The following is a 20,634-nucleotide window of genomic DNA, read 5'->3' as shown; positions in this document are numbered from 1 at the left end:
CGCTGATTGAATGTCATCCTGTGGCATGAAATGTGTCAAGGTGTATTGCTATGATATTGTACCATTATCATTTTCATTGTGGTGTCTGCAATTTTGTTTATCAAGCTTATCTTCCTACTGCAAGTTAGCATCAGCTCTTGCAAGTACTCTTTGGGAATTGTCTGCTGCTGCATGCTAATGTGGGTAATGGCTCTTCACAGTTTGGTTATGCTCAGCGTGTGCACAAATATTAATGTGTGAGACCCTGAGTGCAGTTTCTGGTGAACTGCTACTCTACTAAAACACCATTGAAACTAGTCGTTGTTAATAGCTCACTTCTCCTTTTCCTATTTGTTGTCCTCGTCAATCTTTCTAAATCCATCGGCCACTCTAAAAGTGAGACTACTAAAGTAGATCTGCCAACAATGGAGGTAGATCCAGCTAGCGTCAGTGATCGGGACAGGGCCGCCCGGAGGCCTCGGCGTTACATCACTCCAGGAGACAGTCGCATGTCGGAGAGGTTTAGGACCCAGCCCATCACCTCTGCAGAGCGGCTGGAGTCAGATAGGTACAGGAAGGGCTCTCTGTAGCCATCTGCTGGAGCTCTCAAGAATCATTTTGTTTACATGATTTATTTATTTCATACACTGAATTGCATTCAGAGCATGGTTGGTAATCGGATCATGGTTCCTCTAATTAAAACATGCAGTCTAAATGTTGATTGATGTATGTTAATGTTCCTGCAGGTCTCGTCTGAGCCCATCACAGCTACAGGATCCAGAAGGTAGGTTCAGTCCACTGCATATGTGCACTTTTTAAAGACATCTTCCAGTAGTTTAAATTGATGCTATGTAACATAATTTTCTCTCTGTTTTGATAAGATGAAGAAAAACTGGATGACAGAGCCAAGATGAGTGTGGCTGCCAAGAGGTCTCTCTTCAGGGTACACTCTTTATTTTGTGTAGACTTCAATTAAAGGACAGATATATTACTGCATATATATATTGTTTAAAATCATAATCTCAAAACCAAATTCTGGAGGTTTGTTCAGATTTTCAGCAGATGGTGGTGTTTCCTGGTTTTTCACAGATATTCAGAAATATATATATATTTTTCACTCTAAATGTCACTGTTTTGGCCTCAACTATATACAACCACAGTACTGATGTTTTCCTGACATATTCTTTCAGGAGCTGGAAAGGACATCAGAAGGAGGTGTTCCCAAACCACGCTCTCGAAACGCTGCCGTAGAACGGCGACTGAGAAGAGTTCAGGATCGGTCGCACACACAACCCGTCACCAACAAGGAGGTGGTCAATGCTTCAAGGTAAATCTTGTCATTTTCATCAGAACTGCTCAGTTTCTTTTTCTTTATACTTTTCTGTCTCTTTCTTCTATTCTTTGACCTGTTATTGTTTGGAGTTTTCTGTTCCTCTCCAATCCTATTTCCTTCAACTTCTGTTAATCTTTATTTGCCTTGTTATTTGTAATTCACATTTTTTCCATCTATACCTCCTTTTCTCCACTTTAAAGTGATCCCGCCACATCGTCACAACCTCTGGGCAGCCACACTAATGTAACTCGCGTCCCCAGCCCCACTGTAGTCAGCACCAGTGTGACCAGCATCAGGTACAGCTGTGCTGGGCTGCATATGTGCTTTGTATCTAAATGTGTGTGCATGTGTCGCTTTATTATTTAAATAACATAGATATGCTACATTGCTTGTTTTACCCCTGTTGGAATAATGTGGTGGTGTTATACTTTAACCCACAGGATGTCTCTATTGCATGAAAACCATTTAAGTATTAAGGATTTTCAAGATTGATACAGTAGATTGACCTCTATGGGTTTAGAAAATACCATGGTTGGGAATTTTTATGAACTTTTACATGTGTACATGTCTCCTTTTTATTAAGAAACGAATCAGAAAGGCTGTTAAACTCTGAGCTTAATGAAACAAATCAATGTATAAACCAGATTCATTGCTATCACCCCAGAGATGACTTTGCATTTAATCTATAAACAATGCTGTCCCTCGCTTCACATCTGTACATTTATATTCTGCCACAAAGGAATTTGTTGATTGCACCAGAATAAGTGCTCCTGTTTCCTCATATGGACTCTAATTTTTACTGATTCTGAGCAACGTGCCACAGAGACATTTTTACTCTCCATCTCCCTCTCCTGGCTGAAGTGCTGATCTGTTCACCAGCTCATCTTACCTTGTTATTTCTGCCCCCCTCATGTGCTGCTTCTTAGCTGTGTGCACCTTATAGGGCAAGGAAGTCGGTGTTTGCACTGTAACTCATTCAATACTTTCCTTGCTCTGTGTCCAAGTGTTTCCTCTTTCAGTGTTTCTCACATGCAGGTCACACATTTCAGTGAATAAAAAAAGATCACATATCTTATGAAAAGGTCAGAGGTTAAGCCAGTTTAAAGCCCTCTGCATGTCTGGGTTCAAGTGTCCTGCAGTTTGTTTACCAACCCTGGTTTATCTTACCACACTGCTGCGAGATCGCCATAACCCCTATAAACATCCGACTGCATTATATGATTATCAGGCATATGTGTGCTGATCTACTTATGTCCGTGTTGCTGTGGCTGTAATCTGCCACAGTTGTCTCAGTTATTTACCTGCTCGATGTGTAGTTGCATGCTTGTTCAGTTCTTTGATGCTTGGCAAAGGAATACATTTGTTTTTGTTACCTTAAAACACCATGTTTAGTAAAAGAAAATGTTGTGATTGAAGTAATGAATTATTTGATTTAAAACTGAATTGTAATCATCCATTTAGTCATTCATGTCATAAGACACGTAAAAGTACCAAGTCAAAGGCAGCTTGATGTGGTGTTTTAATGCTATTTAGCACCTTATATCATATATATATATATAGTTAAATCTTCTGCATCTAAAAGCAGGGATAAGGATGAAAATGCATGTTTTTATACTGCTTTCATTTGAAATCCAATGGTAATTAGAAGACTTAAACCCATCCGGTACTCACTGACATACCCCTGTCACTACCCAGCATCCAGGCCTCCTCCCAGCCAGACTCAGCAGTCCAGGATCAGGAGAATGAGACCCAGGAGCACCAGAAACCAGCTCAGGCTCCCAGTGCTGGGGCGGAGAGAGATATCCAGGAGTTTTTCTCCGACGAGCCGGACCTTTCCACCCTCACCTTGTCTGAGAAGATGGCCCTCTTCAACCGCCTCGCTCAGCCCACAGGCAAGCCCGCCGAGGGGGCCCGAGGAGACACACGCCAGCGCAGGGCCAACGCCCGGTTTCAGACTCAACCCATCACCCAGGGAGAGGTGGAGCAGGTAAAAAAAAGGTTTTACTTCATGCAGTGTTTCTTCAAAGAAACTTTCAGGTCTCTTGCAAAAAAAAAAATCAAGGAAGGTCTTCCTTCTTTTAAACCATTTATTCACATTATATTATACGAAATATGAGCACACATTTCTGTAAATTTCTCTTTCACTAACGGTCAGCAATGGAGGAAAGTATCTTCCAGGACATCAGTTTCAGCTTACAGCATTACTGTAAATGTGTTTGTTTCTGTGTTCTTCTCCTAAACATACTCATTAACCTTGGTAGCATCCATCCTAATTTCCCTGGTAAAATGAATCACTAAATAATGAATATGATAAAGAGAGGAAAATGTCACATGTCTAATGTTTTGCAGGCCAAACATTAGACGTGCAGACACTAATGTGAAATGAGCACAAAAACATACCAACAATAGCGTTTGCAGAAATCTGTGGCATTTGTTTGTAGCAAAGTAGAACGGATGTGCAGAAGACAATGTAAATTCATTTGAATTACTGTGCATCTGAAGATCATTTGGATGTAAGAATAAAAAGGCCTGAAGCAACAGACGATTCACTTCCAGGTCATGCGTTATGCTGCAGTGGGTGTTTTTCAGTGCACCAGTTTCCTTTGGAGCATGATGGATGAATGACATTATTCTCTGTGCAGCTGGATGACTCTCGGATACCATGAAATGAACAGAGGTCACAGAGTTTGTCCTGATTTTGCTCTTTAATGCCGAGGCCTCTAGATGTCACAAGATGACTGACAATTCACATGTGGAAGCTCAGAAATACTGCATACAGGGAAAACTTTCAGTCAGTTAATATGCAGCTATGTGTTTTTTGTTTAATCATGAAGCATCATCATGTTTCATGGACTATAATTGTGATATTTGGTCTCATTTTGTTCCTTATGATGATGTTTTTATGCTTTTTCTTCTACATTGCTAAGACATTGCCAGATGACCATAGACAGCTGCAGACAAAGTGCATTTTAGGTGCAATAGGAATGACCATTTCTTCCTCAGCTCTACGTAGTGCACTGAAACCCAAACATGAATTGAGAAACACAGTGTCAGATGCTTCGTAATAGGTTGACTTTACCGCTACCATATTCTCATTAGTCAACCACTGGTGTCCACACAGGAAGTCGAGCCACCGGTATCCTCTGAGGTGTGTAACGGTGACTTAGAGGCCAATCAGGGAGAACATGTAAGACTTGCCTGGAGTTTCTGATTGGTTGCATCACCTTGTGATTGATCTGATTGGTCCCACTGGTGACCAGTGTTGCCTTGGCTTGCTTACAGTAGCTGAGCTGAGCTTGATGATGCAGTTTAGTGTGTATTTAAGTTTGAATTGTCTAAATGGTACATGTTGTTTTGTCATGAGGAAGATTTTTGTTTAGGATGCCTTGTTTGTTTTCCATGGCTCCTCATTTATGGGTATACGCAGCTTCTTTGACATGCTTGTTTACCGCACAACAAGTATGGTATTATTTGAATGCAATGTCTGCATGCTAGTTTATTCAGGCTTCCTCCAAACCTGAATAAACTAGCAATAACAAAAGCTTATCTGGGGTATAGCTATGTGGAAGGATCTGGCCGTGTGCAGAAATGTGAGAGTCAATACAAAGACCTTGTCTTGCAACCCAAATCAGTTGTGGTCTGGTGTAGAATTTGAAATTTGACCATTCTCTTCTGGCAAGAGCTCCAGTGGAGATGCTCAATACACTAATAGTTAACTGCTAATTGTGATACAGCTTTAATGCTCTACATTTCTGGCATTTAAATCAGTATGACTGGCAAGTTGTAATTTCCTGAACATATTAGATTTTTCCAGCTGAGTTAAAATTAAATAGAAATGCCTAGATCTGCTTGGCTATCATAAAACATCACTTATTTATCTCATTACATCAATATTTTTTTTATTAAATATTGCCTGAAAGCACCAAAATGGTCACAAAGTGGTATTTATAATGTGATTGTGTAACAGTAAGCTCCTGTTTGAAGTAACTGTGTTCTTTGCTCAGTCAGGGGGTACATCAGCAATAGAAGTCAAGGTTTTTTATTCACTTTCCTCATCCAGACATTCCTGATACAAGTTAGCATGACACATATAGTTATAATGGCCACATTCATGAAAAATATACCAGGTTGAAATGTACAAGAATGTACAAGAATGTGCATTTAGGACTCCACTCCACAATTCCGTTATAAATCAAATGATAAAGTGGTTAACAAGCAAATATGAACAAAATTATATAATTTTAAAAAATGGCAGACTAGATCCATGCAAAATTGGATGCCTATGAGTGTCAGATGATAACTGAGGGTAAATGTTTTGTCTGTCTTGTCTTCATGATGCAGTTGTGTTACAGTCCATACTTCCTGCTGCCATTTTGTGAATGACAGAGTTTAATATACAGCTGTGGCTTCATGAGCAAACCCAAACTACTACTCAAAGCTAATTTGCTTTGATTGCTGCTGTCTTTCCCCTCATCTATCCATCTGTTTCTTCCCTCTTCTAATCCTCTTTGTCATCCCACTTTATTCTTTCATCCATTCATCATCTGTTCATCAGATACCTTCTGTAACACCCACACGTACCTCAATTAATTGCAAACTTCCCTGCCTCAACTACATTTAAGCCGTCCCCTCTCCGTATCAATTGCTTCAGCTCTCCTCTTGATATTCTATCCATCCCAAATTTCTGACATGATTCCTTGCTGTTCCCGCAGCTGAAAAACGGAGGAGAGATCAAACTGGAGCCCCTGTCAGCTTCCCTGATCCGCTCTGTGGCAGCCGTCACCTCCCAAGCCTCCGTCACCACAGTAACCGTCACGCCAGGCGGCGGCGGCGTTGGCGATGATGACGGTCTCCGTCCAGGGAAGTCCACCGCTATCCCCTACATCCCTGCCCAACAACAGGCGTCCAGCAACACAGCCAGCCACCAGGAGAGGGCGTTGAGGTATTTCTCCATGACCCAGAGCGGGGACCCGGGCCACCCTGATCCTGAGCTCAACTCCTCCCCTCTCCTCCCTGAAAGCCGACAGAGAGCGGGGGCTCCTTATGCTCCCACCTCCTCCGCTGGTCACAGACAGCAGGGAGAGGAGGGCTGGAGAGAGCGTCAGGAGGAGGAGGAGGTAAGGGGGAGACAGCAGGGAGGAGCCAGAGAAGAGATCCAAGACGGTAGCATTAAGGGAAAGCTGCACACCCCCGACAGGGACCGGGACGGCAGGCAGCAGCAGCAGCATCCCCAGCCTCACTCTGCAGAGCCCTCTTTGTGGAGGGGCGAGTCGGAGCCTCTGCCCAGCTGGAGAGCCGCAGACGGACACTCCCAGGAGAGCAGGGAGAGAGCAGAGGGAGGAGGAAGAGGAAGAGGAGGGTACCTGAGAGAGGCAGCTCACAGCTCCTCCACACAGGAGCAGGAGAGGAGCAGCGGCAGGAGCCAGCCAGGCATCTCAGGTAGGAGCTTCTTTGGCCACTTGCACCGATATGAGATGGAGAGGAGTGGGGGAAAGAATATTAAAGAGATGTGAAACACTGGGGGTAAAAGGGGGGAGATGGGAAGAGAGATGAAAACATAGTGGACATAAAGAAAAAAGGAGTGATAAAAAAAGAGGAAGCAATGTCTAGGGAAGGGGCTGTTCTCATTATCCTCATTGTCTTATGCAGCATGCTCCCACGCATGATTGCTTTCCGCCGGCTGCACACACACTTGTCCCAGCTGGGGGTATTTGATTTGGCTGATACAGAGAGCGAGGGAGAGTGTGAAGTAGAGAGAGAGAGAGACGTCTGAAGCTGCATCTAATTAGCATATTTTTCCATGCATTTGCCTCGTGGCTCCCTTTGTCTAGAAAGAGGAAGCCCTTTCCTGACATGCTGTTTGTCAGCCAGCAGACACCGGAGATGTTTTAAATCGAACTGTGTGCGCTCACTGCCACGGCTGATAATGGGGCTGTGGTCCCCATGCACCATATTACGCCTGTGGGTCGGCCTCGCACATACTACAGAATAATGGGCCTGACCTGTTTTTTATGTGCTAATGCAGAATGTGTCCAGGGGTGGTCTTTTTCCCATGCATGCACACAAACCGTGCACAGGAAGATGAAAGCACTCAGTGAGAGAGTGCAGAACAATTGGCCGGCACTTACATGTAGCAGGTAGAGGACAGGAAGGACACAATGGATGCCTTGTCTGCAGGCTGTACTCTTATTTACTTCTGCATGGGGAGATCTTTACTAAAGTGTCAGACTATTATGAGTCTAGAAGGACTTGCATTGATTTCCACTAATTCCCTACAGACTTAAGCACTACATGCCTGACACTGACCCTTACCCTGACCTTAACAAAAGACAAGTCTTACATCTAAGATGAGAAGATGTGGCAGTTTTACTTGTGGGGTTCACTGTTTTGTCCCCAAAATGTGACTGTGTGAACAGCATACTGTACACAGCAGGCTTTGTTAGACTAATTACATGTCGTCTCTACAAAACCAGCTGCAGGTGCATGCATGTGTTTCATGATGAGTACTGGTTACACAGGGGATTTTTGGTAATCAAACAATAAATAGAAATGGATGTAAGGAGAAAAAAAAAATTGGTCACTTGTATTGCATCAAACTCTTAACTCCTGGGCTGCTCCTGGGGTCTCTCTCCTTCATTTTGGTAAAAATAAAACCTTAATTCAAAGATTTAGTTGTGAAAATATGCTGTTTTTTTCACTATCTCTCCCTGCTGTTATTGGCATTTTTTTGAGAAAAGCTGCTTAGCAGGCAACTCGTTCTTCTAAGTCAGACCATTGAATCTGCAAAATAAATGTTCAAAAAACGCCCAAAAAAATAACGGTCAATCGCCAATAGCGAATATATTTGTCCCATTGTCAGACCGTAACCCTAGAATTTGAATGTCAATGTTGTGAATGAAGAAACAAACTATTCCATACAGCCCTAACTAAAGATTATACATTGTTTCCTATGATACATTATTTTAAGTGAGTTTCAACCTGCTGAAAATAGACTCACACCCACCCATGTTACACTCACACAGGGCTTTTTACTTGGGCTGATCTTTTCAGGACTTTGTGGGTGTGTGCAAACTGCTCTTGATTCACATTATTTGACTCTCCTGTTGGCTTGAGTTGAGTTTTTAGGTTTTGATATATTGCATGTTGAAGCTTGACTTTTAAAAACTGTCAGTATTGCTCCCAATAGTACCCAGCTTCTAACTAAAAAAAGCTAAAACCTGCAAACTTCTGTTTTCTGTTCATTTCACTGACAGGACATTATTGAAAAACGTATGTTATTCTTAAGAGAATAGCCAGCACTAATGTTATATATACCAGAGTCAGTTTGAGCTTAGGGTACACTGAGTTCTATTGCAATACAATACAATACGATGAAGAATAAAAGTACAAAAAATGTTGCAGATATCTCTAATAATACATACATAACTTTGATCAGTAAAAGTTTGGACATTGTAGCTATATTATTTCATTTTATTTCAGATTTGCCGGATCATCCTGCACCACTGAGGCCACTGATAGCTAAAGTGTCATCCAGGACAGTGTCTCACGTTTCAAGCAGCCAGCAGCAAACCAACATCCAGCCTCCTCAAACTCTTCCTAAACCCTTCGCACCTCAGCCTCCTCCAACAGCACCCAAACCCTCGGCTGACATCCAGCCACACTCCCAGCCCCCCCCAACGTTCCCCAAACCTTTCTCTCAGTCCTCACAGTCCCAGTCCAAACCTCAGGGATTTGTCCAGCCTCTCCCGAAGCCTTACGCACAGACAGCCCCCCAGCCTCAGCCCAAACCCCAGGTGCCCCCGCAGACACCGCCCAAACCCCAGTCCTTCCCCCAGGCGCTGGTGAAGTCCCAGTCCCTGCCCCTGGACCCCAGCGAGGACTTAAGCAGGCACAGTGTCCATTCTGGAGATCTGCTGTCCCCGACAGACTCTGGAGACCAACTGTCTGACGGCATGTCCGCCAAACAGATGTCCATCAAGGAGAGGTGAGTGACAGATGACGGCTTGAATTTGATATATTGTAGATGGTAAAAACACATTATTAGTCAGGTTAATGCCACTAAGAGCTGGCTGAGTTGTCAGGGGTTGACACCAGCTGACAAAAACACTGATTTAACATAATTTTCAGGTATATAGCACGCTGTTCTGACACTGTTCCTTTCAAACAGGGCTTATTTTGTTCGATGTTATTTTACATTACTGCTTGAGTGTTATGTTGCTCTTAAGTGCATTTTTCCACCGTACCAGCCTCTGGGCTGCTGACCAGTACTGGACTGAGGAACATTTGCTACTGGGCAACGAGTAAACTAGATGGTTTTGCCAAAACAGCTTAATAATGATTATGCAACTTTTATTGCTATTATTGGCTATTTTTACAGTGCTTACTCTAAATGTGACACAGTTTGTCTGTACTGCATTTTCCTCTTTACTCCCTGTCACGAGACAGACGAGTCCAACAAATATGAACTGATTTTTAACTATAGTAGTCTGTGCCAAAGTTTTGAAGTCCATCTTACACCAAAGAGCAAACAGAGAGCCACAAATCTGCATAGATGTTCAGCAGTCAAGCAAGATTAGAGAAACTAAGACAAATAAAGACAATTATTTCCATCGCTAGTATCACTTTACACATGCATTGAGGTTAGAGCGTGTGATCAGTGGTACAAGAGGAACAAACCTGTTCTTTCCTATTGCTATCACAGTGACTCCCAATCTTCTGCAAATGTGAACAGGGTCTCCAAAAATAATGGCAGATCCCAAATAAAGACGTGGGGGTAAAGATGATGCCTTGCAAAGCTGCTGGCACAAATGAACCTTGATTCCATTCACAAATCCGAAATTCAGTCAGAGCTCTGCCCTGTACAAGACACGTTTAAGACACTGACAGATTTTTTTTGCTGGCTAAATCAAAAGCTAATGCCTCATAAATTTGCAGTGTTTGACAGAACCAGACAGGAGTCACTTTCTCCCTGCCCTTGCACTGTATAGGTTTGTTCCACTCTATTACATTTTCTGAAGGTGAGCCGGATTCATTTTTAGCAACATTGTGTTTCTCCTCCCAGCCAGCAGAGAGCTGCGTGGACTGGAGGAGGAATCCTCTGAGATTTAGCAGATTCCTCCTAATGCCCTCATTTCTGCCCTGTCCACAGTCAAACAGCCGAGATGATGACATACTTTCTTTTACCCCTCAGCCATCAGTTATCAGCACTACAGAGGGACTTTTTTCAACAGTCACATTTGCTTGTTGCAGAGCAGAAATCTCTGACCTGGTTTTTCACTCTTGAATGATTATTTTGTTCCGACCTTCATGGAAATAATAGAAAAGCTGAACACTTTTTGTTCCCTCTATCCGCTATTCTTGATGACAAGTTGATCACAAAAACTGCAAGACCATAAAGTAAACCTTCCTTTCTGAAAGTGTCCAGTATAGTTTATGAAATTGGCTTTTAATTGAGAAAACGTTAATCCGCTCCTGTAATGTATGTTTATTTTGCTTTCTAGTCTCTGAAAGAAGAATATGAGTATTTAGTTAGGGGAATTTTGGTTTAGTTCTAGAAATACATGTTTTGCTAATCTGATAAAACTATGATCCAGCTGCTTGGCTGGAAAAAAAAATGTTCATAAACTTGCACCTATAAAACCTATAAACACTGATTTGATGTATTGCAGAATAAAAACTTCTTGAAATCCACTTCTCTCACTTTTACTTGCTTAAGAAGCTTTAATGTTGGAAAAACATTGATTTTTTTGTTTAGTTTATTAGATATGTACTGACTCTGGTCATTCTTTTAAAATGCAGATAAATACATAATCATTAAGACAGGAATTTGACAGCCAATATTTTAAACACATTTCTCCCTCAGCCCCACATAAACAGAATGTTGGGGTTTGAGCAGTGCTTGGTGTTTGTAATGACTGACTCACTGTTTGGTCTGTGGAGTTGAGGTGTAGCCAAAAATAGAAAATATATTGCATCAGCTTGACTTGTAAAACTTTTTTTTTTTCACGTCAGAGTGGCACTGCTGAAGAAGAGTGGTGAGGAGGATTGGAGGAACAGGATCAACAAGAAACAAGAAGTGGTTAAGGTGGCGTCCACCGAGCAGCAGGCTCAGCTATGGGAGTCCGAGCAGACCAGCGAGAAGAAGGTCAGTCTGATCTGCTCACCAGTGTTTAATAATGGAAAACTCAAAAAAAAAATCCTAATGTGATTTAGTATGGTTTGAGTGTTGCAAGTTTGTGTAACTTACTCTAATGGATACGTGAAGTCAATGCAATACAGCTGGTTTTTATTTAATCATAACAGGTAGGAATGATGGCCTAAAAGGTGAAAGCTAGACCTGGCTGGAATTATTTTCTATTTTATTCTATTTTCTAGTATTGACCTGCTACTGAGCTTAGTGGGAGCTCATTTGGATTTTGTTTTTAATCCTTGTGCCTCACTTTAAAAAAGATGCTCTGATGTCCTTGAGAACCAAAATATCTGCCAAAAAATGCCATAAAGTTGTGTATTTATATTATTTATATGTTATTTACTGAGTTATATTGCTATTTTTCAGCCACCTTCAGTCGTGATCATAGCTACTAAATATTCATTCATTTCCAGAATTTTCACCCTTTAAATGCCTGTTTGTTTACACAGTGCCACGGGAATAAACACACACACTTGCGTACTTACTAGGGGGATTTTTTAAACAGTCTGGGGTTTATTAATAATTAAAAACAACATTGATTTTTATTCATTGCATCAACACTGCAGTGCTCCATAATACAGCAACAAAACCTGAGGGGAAACCAGGAAAATATCTGCTGAAGTGCTCTGGACTTTCAGTCTGATATAATAGATTGCATGGTTTTATGCTGTAGTGGCCGTGGGATCAAAAACTGTAGTTGTAATGGGTTTCAATGGGTGCATTTTCATCCTTAAGTGTCTTAGAGTCTGTATTTTGGCTACACAGTTTAAAATAGAGTTATTATCAGAGCTGAGGACGTCCAACATTTAAAAAACAAAACAGAAACAACCTCATTCCCTTGCCAAAAATGAGTGTCATATACATTAGCACAGCCAAAATGAAATAAAAAATGCCAAAAAGTGTTCCGAGTGATGCACAAGGATTAAAAAATGCATAATGTCTTTAAAAATAGTTCCACTTGTGGGTAGGATGGTCGAACAGCTTTACCAGAGTAGCCAGACTAAACACAAGTGCCACATTTCAGCCCCCGTCCTCCACCGTTACCATGCCAGCTCCTGTCCCTGCTCTTTTAGCTAAGTGCTCCTTTCATTTTCCTCCTTCAGTCCATCTGTTGTTTGAGCCCAGTGGTCCAGACCAGTGCAGCATCCAGCCCCCATAGGCTGTAAACCAGGAGGCATATGGGACAGTCTGCTACTGTAGAATTAGCAGTCTGGGGGTTTGGGAATATATTCTCCTCTTTTTTTTTTTTTTTTACAAGATTAGATTTGGGTAAGCTCCCAGCTAAGTTACAATAATGACTTTAGAGGCTTATTTAACAGAAGGAAATGGTTTAAGAATCTCGTATATGTGTTTATATGCATCTAAATAGGAGCTAGATTAAATTTATAAGATCAAAGAACCTCTTATATCAGGATTTACACTTTTTCCTGCACTTCATCCACTTCACATTAGTATTCTGTTGGGCGAAGCAGCCGGTTTAAACCCTGGATGGTAATCCTCCAGGCAGTCTCACCCCTAAACCCATTACAGCAACAATGCCCTCCCTCTCTCCAACCCCCCCTTCCGTCCCCCTTTTCCTCCCTCTGACCGAGAACTTCCCCTGTGTTTAACCCCTCAGGAGGAAGGGGTGGTCGTTCAAGACTACTCCGCTGTGTCTGTGTCTGAGCAGCTGTGGGTAAGACCCGGTGTGGGCCGACCGCACCAACCCTAAACCAATCAGCTTTCGTGTGGGACATTGTGTTGTCCAATCACAGCTTTGTGTGGACTTTGTGTGATTGCTTCTCTCCAATCTGTGGATTCTTTGGGTGCTCTTTTTTACTTTCAGCGTGCAATACTGCTGAAGAGGTGGGATGATGGTTGGAAAGTTGCTGATGCTGAAGCTTTTCAAAGCTTTATTTACCTTTTTGCTGATTCTGTCTTAAAGGGGCATTAAGTAATCAATTTACTTCAAAGTAAAAAAAAAGTTGAGTCTGAATACAGTTTGTTTTGCATTTTGTACAAAGTTATTGAATCTAAAATATTGTCCAATGATCTAAATTTCAATTTCTTCAGACATTGTAGCACCTGGATGACCCTTTCTGGCTTTATATTGGCGACCAGGGCCAGAACCACCTGTACTTTTCTGGAAAAATTGTAATTCTGGGAATACTTTAAATATTTACAGTTGCAAAAGAGTAAATACTGTAAGAATATAGAAATGTTTTCAAGCACATTGCTGCTGCTTCTTATTCGCTGGTTTGACTTGACAACAAAATATCCTCAAACTAAAAAACAAACAAACAAAAAAAATCCATCGAAAACCAAGTATACGGGTCAGAAAATAAATGTTTAAAGGATAGAAATAGATCAGCGTTTCAGTGGATCACAGGATAACATGCATTTTTGGCTCAAACTATTGTGTTTATTTTTAGGGCATTTATTGATGCTTTTCTGCTCTGTAAAATACTGGATCAATTTAAGTCTTAAGGCCTCCAAAGATTATTCAGATCAAAGGAGGGTTTGTGAGTTGATTTTGTATTATTTAAAAGCCCAAAATGTTGTGAACCACATCTACCGATTTATATATATATAAAGTATGTATTACCTAGTGCTCCTTTAAGCTTTAAGCTGTGTTTTTCACTGCACTGGTAATTTAATATTTGACTTTCTGGGCCTGAGACAAGCTGTTCCTGTCTCAACTTACAAAATGCCAGAGGTGGAAATGGCTTCTGCAGTTTGCTGCTCCTAACTAACCGTGAAAATGTACATTGTTTTTAATGGACTTTAATGATTTAAGTGCATTTTTTCTTCGGCCTTTCTAATCACAAGCAATCGATTTTAATTTGTAAGACTTTTGTAATTCCCTTAAGATAGCACACTGATATTTACATTGTATAATAATGTTGTAAAAAATATATTTAAATTAATTAGAATTAACTTTACTGGAATTTGGCAACTTTTCATTGCTCTTAATGTGCTTATACAGGACAACAAAGCTGGATAAATAAGCAAACATTTGACTATTATGTAACTACAAGTAGGTGAAAGAAGATATTAATATACAAAAGAAGTGTTTTCGATTAAGTCTGCACAGTTAGTCTTGTTGCATTCCCATTTTCTGGCCTTTTTCTCTCCTTTGCATCCCTCCCTTTTCTTCCTTCATCCGCATGTTCATCATTTTTCCTCCTGTTTCCTCCTTTTGCTTTCCTTTCTTTCACTGTTCCATCCCCCTCTACCTCCTCAGGAACCTGTCTTCTCTTCCACCTTTTCTCCCACTATCTCCCTTGGCCAAAAGTGTCAGTATATTGACCATCCTAGTCAGGTAAGGACATGCACCTGGCACGCTCGATTGCGCTGCATGTACTGGAGTCTTGTATTTCTGCTTGGTTTGCAGCTACGGGTGAGACGAGCGCTTAGGGCGGCGCTGAGTTTTATCTGGTCCTGACTGCATGAGAACAACTCAGAGCATAGCCATCGCTTCTTCAGCGGAGTAATGTAGTTTAAATGGACGTGCACCTATCACGCCTGAGTGCATCTAATCTTTTTATATCTGCTTGGTTTGATACTGTGACTACATGAATAATTGCTCCTGAGGGAAATGTGGAGTCACATGAAGTTATAGGGAGGCTGTATGAGAGGTGACGTAGTTCTCTGACTCTTGGAAAGTAGATCCAAGGAGGCTTCTTTGTTTGGCTTCATGATCTTCTTGCAGCTCTTGAAGTAAAAAAAACTCCCAACATGACTGAAAATACCTTGAAATGACAGCTCAGTCGTCATCCCTGTGCAGTCTATTGCTTTGCATGCAAGACTTGGCACTTTTTACTTAATAAGCTTTCATAACTTCATTGTTTTTCTGATTTCTTTGTGTCTGTGCAGAAGACGGGAGAGGAGATTGAGGCCCAGATGACCATTGAGGAGAGAAAACAGATGATTTCGGTCCGTGAGGATGCCTGGAAGACAAAGGGCAAAGGAGCAGCCAATGACTCCACCCAGTACACTGTGGCAGCTCGTATGGTCAAGAAAGGTCAGTTCACAAACCTGCTGTTACCCACCAAGCTTCAGTGAGGCGTGCATCATTTGAAAGTGCCACAGCGTGCAATTTTCATGCCCAAATGCATCTATTTTCTTAGTTTAAAAGGGCCTACAAAATGCACCTTTCCTAACCCTAACTCAGACATTTCAGATAGGGTTCATTTAACAGTGTTTCTTCTTCTTCTTTCATTTCAGTGTGATTTAGATGGCAAGTGATCATGTGTGGAGAACTTTCTGTACACCATGGTTTAGGGTCATTAAGATCCCCATTAGCCATTACCCAAAACAACAGCTACTCGTCACGGGGTCCACATTAAACATAAAATAATTTTATTGCAATAAATTTAGATAAAATGAAAAAAAATCTAACAATAAACATGTTTATTGTTGTTTATTGTATGTGTAAAAACTACAAAGAAAACATAGAAGTAGGAATCAGAAGAGTAAAAAGGACAAATTGTCTTCAGTTGAAACTGTGCAAAAAAAGCTGGGAGCCCCAAAAGTAGTTAGATCACATTAAATGATTTCTTGGTCTGCTTGAAGCTGCCATTTATAGTGCTGTTAACGTGTGAAGTTGTTTGCTGCATTTTCACACCAAGAAGCAGCTAATCTGCATTTATGAGCACAACCTGTGAACAAATGATGCTGTGAAACTAAGAAAATTAAGTGATTTTGTCAATTTCTATTAATACCTTTTGTGAAGACAATTACTTGATTGTGAATGATGGGGTAATGATTATTTTCCAAAAATTAACTAGTCAATTCATTATCTTGACTATCTTATTATATTTTCAGTACAACTTGACTGAATCACTGCTGTAAATTGGAATAGATATTAATAAATGTAAATAATAACAATAACACAGATAACCTGCTGTCTGCACCAGTGGATTTCAAAGATATTTTGTTTTATCTTGTGTGTTTCTGTGTGTGTCTGTAGGCCTGGCAGCCTCCTCCTCAGTTATCAGCCCCATCCTGTCACCGGTCTCCACCAAACTCAAGAGCAGCATGCCCGCTGTCAACAAACCACAAGAGGGTGAGACAGATCTGCCCGTCCTGTGTCATCACAGCAATCTCCGCTGAAGGAATCTCTCTCAGAGGATTTTATCAACTAGTGTGGTTTAATAAACCTGAACTTTATTTTCACATTGTTTGTTGCTTCAGCCAGCATTTATAAGTAGTGTTATATACTATACATATTGTAGGTCAGTCAAAATAACATGTTGATTTTTGGGAATAATTTGGAATATTCAATGCATTTTAAAAAATGACTGCAAAATCAAAGTTGCAGGCTGGCTTTTAAAGATAAAGTGAAGATACTGGTACGTGAAACTAGATCAAGGTCCTTACTTACCAATTCCCAAAGTACCGGAAAATGTTTTTATTTTTCTTGGCTTATAAGTCTTGGCTCAAAAGTTTGGCAAGGAAAAACTGGCATGGCCATTTTCAAAGGGGTCCCTTGTCCTCTGACCTCAAGATATCCAAATAAAAATGTTTTTATTGTCCTATGGGTACCAATAAGTCTTCCCTTTACAGACAAATAATTATTATTATGAGCTGCGGTCTTAAAACAAAAGAAAATGTGATTAATCATGGTTGAACACATCAAATTGTATGATTAATTGGTTGTTTTTTAATCGTTTGACAGCCCTATAATGTTGAATATATGTATATCCATGAAATATATACAAATATTCACAAAAAATATTAAAACAAGTGCATAAAATACACAAAAAAGTATTTTGTCAATTGCTGAAGTACTATATAATTGAAAAATCATGAAGAAACAGACCAAATTATAAACATCTTTTAGTTGATTGAGATGATTTAATCTTGGACGTCACCTTTAATATGTTTAATTATTTCATTCATTCATAGAAATTGAGGCCAGACCAGAAATGGAGTCAGATAAAAAACTTGACAAGTTGGAGAGCTTCTTGGGACGTCTAAACAGCAAAGGTATAAACTTTCTCATTGATTTTGAGCCTATTAAGTACCATAATATTAATATCTATTAAGCAATGTTGTGTGTTATATTCACCTGCAGGAGTATTTCTTTTTATTTGATGGAGGTTTGCTGAGCATGTTGGCTCGGCTCTTTCTGCAATTACTCCCCTTGTTGTGTTTATTATTGCATTAGGTCCTCATCTAGTGTCTCCTTTGTTCTTCTTCTCTGATCAGTGGCAGGTCTGCAGGAAACCACCATAACAGTCACAGAGAAAGCCGTGAAGGAAGTGATGAAGCTGGATGACGAAATCTTCTCCAAGTTCTACAGACGCGTAGCTGAATTTCCTCGCATGCCCACCAGGATCGAGATCAATGAAGATTTCGACAGCATCTTTGGTTCTCAGGGTCCAAAGTAAGAAAATATTCAAGCTTCTAGTCAAATGTAGAGCCGTACTGAATGTTGTCTTTTTTACATTTAAAGCTTCTATTGAGGTTGTTGAATGAATCTTTGTCATATTTTCTTACATCATCAAGCTAAAATAATTTTACAGTATTATAGGTATATAACTGTCATTTATGGTGCTGTTAGATTGCTGCTAATCATTAATACAGGTGCATGTCTCTCTTTGTGTGTGGTAAGTAGGTGAGCAAACACTGCAGTGAAAAGGTTTTTTGAAAGGCTAAATGCCAACAAATACAGATTGAAACTGATTATTTTGTTAGATATTATGTGTATATTATATACATATTTATATTATTATGTGAATACAAGTAGTGTAATACTTTATACACTTATATAAGTTGAGCCTAATTTTTATCTGCAACTGGGCAGAGATAGTATAAACAGAATGAAAAGACATGCAAAAAAAGCTACGGAGTATTCAAATGTTGATTTAGCATTCAAATGTCACCGCTAGGAATAGAGCTTTGAAGCTCTAAACTAGTTGGTACGATGGCTCCATGTAACTCTAACACCTCTAATACGCCTGATTTTCTCCCTTTCCAGGTTGACTTCGGCCATGGTGCAGCACAAGCGGTCGGTGCGTCCGTCCAGGAACGTCCAGGCGTCCAGAAACCCTGTGAAGATGCTGGCGGCCAGAGAGGACATCAGACACGAGTACACAGAGCAGAGATTAAATGTGGCGCAGCTGGAGAGCAAGAGGATGAAGGCGGAGAAGAGTGAGTGTATGCATGATGACATGTGTGTTTGTGTTTGGGAAAGACACAGTTTTAGCATCTCTGTCATGTTGTTTGCTGTTAAGAGTCCCCATGGAAAACTGGAAACATTATCGTTGTTTACAGCCAAAAAAACTAGAGTACTAATTGGGATGCAGCCTCACATGACCCACTTCTGCAGCAGTGTTTACAGTTTAGTTTCTTTAAAGATTAATGAAGCATTTATGTATTTTTTTTACCCCCTGTAGGTCTATTTGTTGGGGGTTTTTTTTAAATAAATTGTCTTCTTTTTCTCATGCCAGTGACTAAAACCTCAGAGTACTCTGATGCTGCTCTGGCAGGTCTGGCCAGTAAAGAAAACTTCAGCAGCGTGAGTCTGCGCAGTGTCAACATCTCTGAGCAGATGTCCAACAACAGCGCCGTGCCGTATAAGAACCTCATGCTGATGCAGGTCAAAGGTAAAAAACCTTTTCTGACTGTGCTGAGCAGTTTGCATGGCGTTACTTCGCTATTTCTTTCTGACTGATTATAGATGTCAAGCTTTAATTAAAACCTGGACTTATGCCAACAAGATTTGTCCACTGAACCTAACATAGTTATTTTTAGGTTAAGATAAGCAGATTTCAACTAGGGATTGTATATATAGATGGAAAATGTATCTCCTCTTCCTCCCACTGATTAAAATTAAGCCTAAATATCCCAAATATAGTGGCTGCCATCTTGCACTGGTGATGTCATTTAGAGAGAGACCAGAGTCTGTTCTGTAGTTATGGGGTTGGAGGTGGTACTAAGGCCCCGCCCATACACCTGCCTGACTCAATCACAGCTGTCAATCATGATGTAACAACCCCTTTTAATGCTGTAGCATAAAATATCTAATAGACCCCTTATCAGAATACATCACTCTAGAACACATATAATATGAATAAAATGTAAATAATGTTGTTATTATTACAATATTATATTTATGTAAGGTGATAAGGAGGGGATCTTCTCTAACATTCTTCCAGAAAACATATTTCCCAACATGTCAAACTAAGGAAATGAAAGGTTGAATTTAATAACTTTGTTTTTTCCAGGTCGTCGTCACGTTCAGACCAGACTAGTGGAGCCGAGAGCGTCATCACTGAACAGCGGCGACTGTTTCCTGTTGGTCACTCCAGAGAACTGCATCGTCTGGATAGGAGAGTTCGCAAACGTCATCGAGAAGGCGAAGGTGAGCGCTGCAGCTGAGTTATTAATCATTACAGTCTGTGCCTCAAGAGGATTGGGTTTAGGCATCTAAAATCAAGGCTACTGTTGTAATCTTGGTGTTTGAGCATAGATGATTCATTGATGAGTCTGCTTCTCATTTCTATTCACACACACACACACACACACACACACACACACATACACACTAATACACACTGGCACATGTGCCCATCTGTGCTCCTACCCACATACAACACATTCTTTCAGGCTGCAGCTTTTTCATTTCCCCAAAGGATGTCTGTCTAGACACTTTGTAATAAACATTTGTTTTTCTTCTCCGTCTCTTCCTTCAGTGATGTTTACTCATTTTATTATGGTTTTATGCACAAAAACCAAAAACATGATGCTGCCAAGTCTCTTCACAGTTACCTCACATTGTCTTGTTTAGGGGGGAAATCACAAATAATGGATTGCGGTTACTGATAGCACCATGAATTGCACATCACTTGCCACTGCCATCTGCCCCGTCGTAAGGACCTATTCACTTAAGATATAGTGCTGATGACGTTATGATGCAAACACACCCGCAAAGTTTTGAAGCTGAGTGCAATTTGCCTCCTCTTTACACATGATTGCAATTATCCAGGAGTATAAATGCGCTACAGGTGAATGTTTGCAGTGAGGCTCATTTGCATAGAAAGGGGCTGATCTTACCAAATGTATGCATATTACCTTGTTTAAGTAAGTTCAAAGTTAGGGTTTTACTTCACCCTTTGCGGGGGCTTTGAGAATTACACGTTTTGGG

The 20,634-nt window shown here is 40.6% G+C and overlaps 1 protein-coding gene across 1 annotated transcript in view; it reads left to right on the top strand.

Annotated features, from left to right (window-relative positions):
- Positions 1-20,634, top strand: part of LOC131980906 (supervillin-like) — a 45,469-nt gene that overhangs the window by 12,752 nt on the left and 12,083 nt on the right. The window contains exons 8-26 of the mRNA XM_059345217.1: positions 377-547; positions 726-763; positions 861-922; positions 1,170-1,306; positions 1,513-1,608; positions 3,008-3,299; positions 4,434-4,499; positions 6,025-6,751; positions 8,792-9,296; positions 11,324-11,456; positions 13,120-13,176; positions 14,725-14,802; positions 15,357-15,504; positions 16,453-16,548; positions 17,391-17,471; positions 17,694-17,871; positions 18,466-18,638; positions 18,938-19,093; positions 19,715-19,851. Coding sequence (XP_059201200.1) covers positions 377-547; positions 726-763; positions 861-922; positions 1,170-1,306; positions 1,513-1,608; positions 3,008-3,299; positions 4,434-4,499; positions 6,025-6,751; positions 8,792-9,296; positions 11,324-11,456; positions 13,120-13,176; positions 14,725-14,802; positions 15,357-15,504; positions 16,453-16,548; positions 17,391-17,471; positions 17,694-17,871; positions 18,466-18,638; positions 18,938-19,093; positions 19,715-19,851 — 3,331 coding nt within the window. The remainder of the gene's footprint in view (positions 1-376; positions 548-725; positions 764-860; positions 923-1,169; positions 1,307-1,512; positions 1,609-3,007; positions 3,300-4,433; positions 4,500-6,024; positions 6,752-8,791; positions 9,297-11,323; positions 11,457-13,119; positions 13,177-14,724; positions 14,803-15,356; positions 15,505-16,452; positions 16,549-17,390; positions 17,472-17,693; positions 17,872-18,465; positions 18,639-18,937; positions 19,094-19,714; positions 19,852-20,634) is intronic.

Source organism: Centropristis striata, chromosome 11 (genome assembly GCF_030273125.1).
Source record: "Centropristis striata isolate RG_2023a ecotype Rhode Island chromosome 11, C.striata_1.0, whole genome shotgun sequence".
NCBI classification, from domain to species: Eukaryota; Metazoa; Chordata; class Actinopteri; order Perciformes; family Serranidae; genus Centropristis; species Centropristis striata.
The sequence above is the reverse complement of the archived record's forward strand: the minus strand, read 5'-3'. Positions and strand labels throughout refer to the sequence as shown.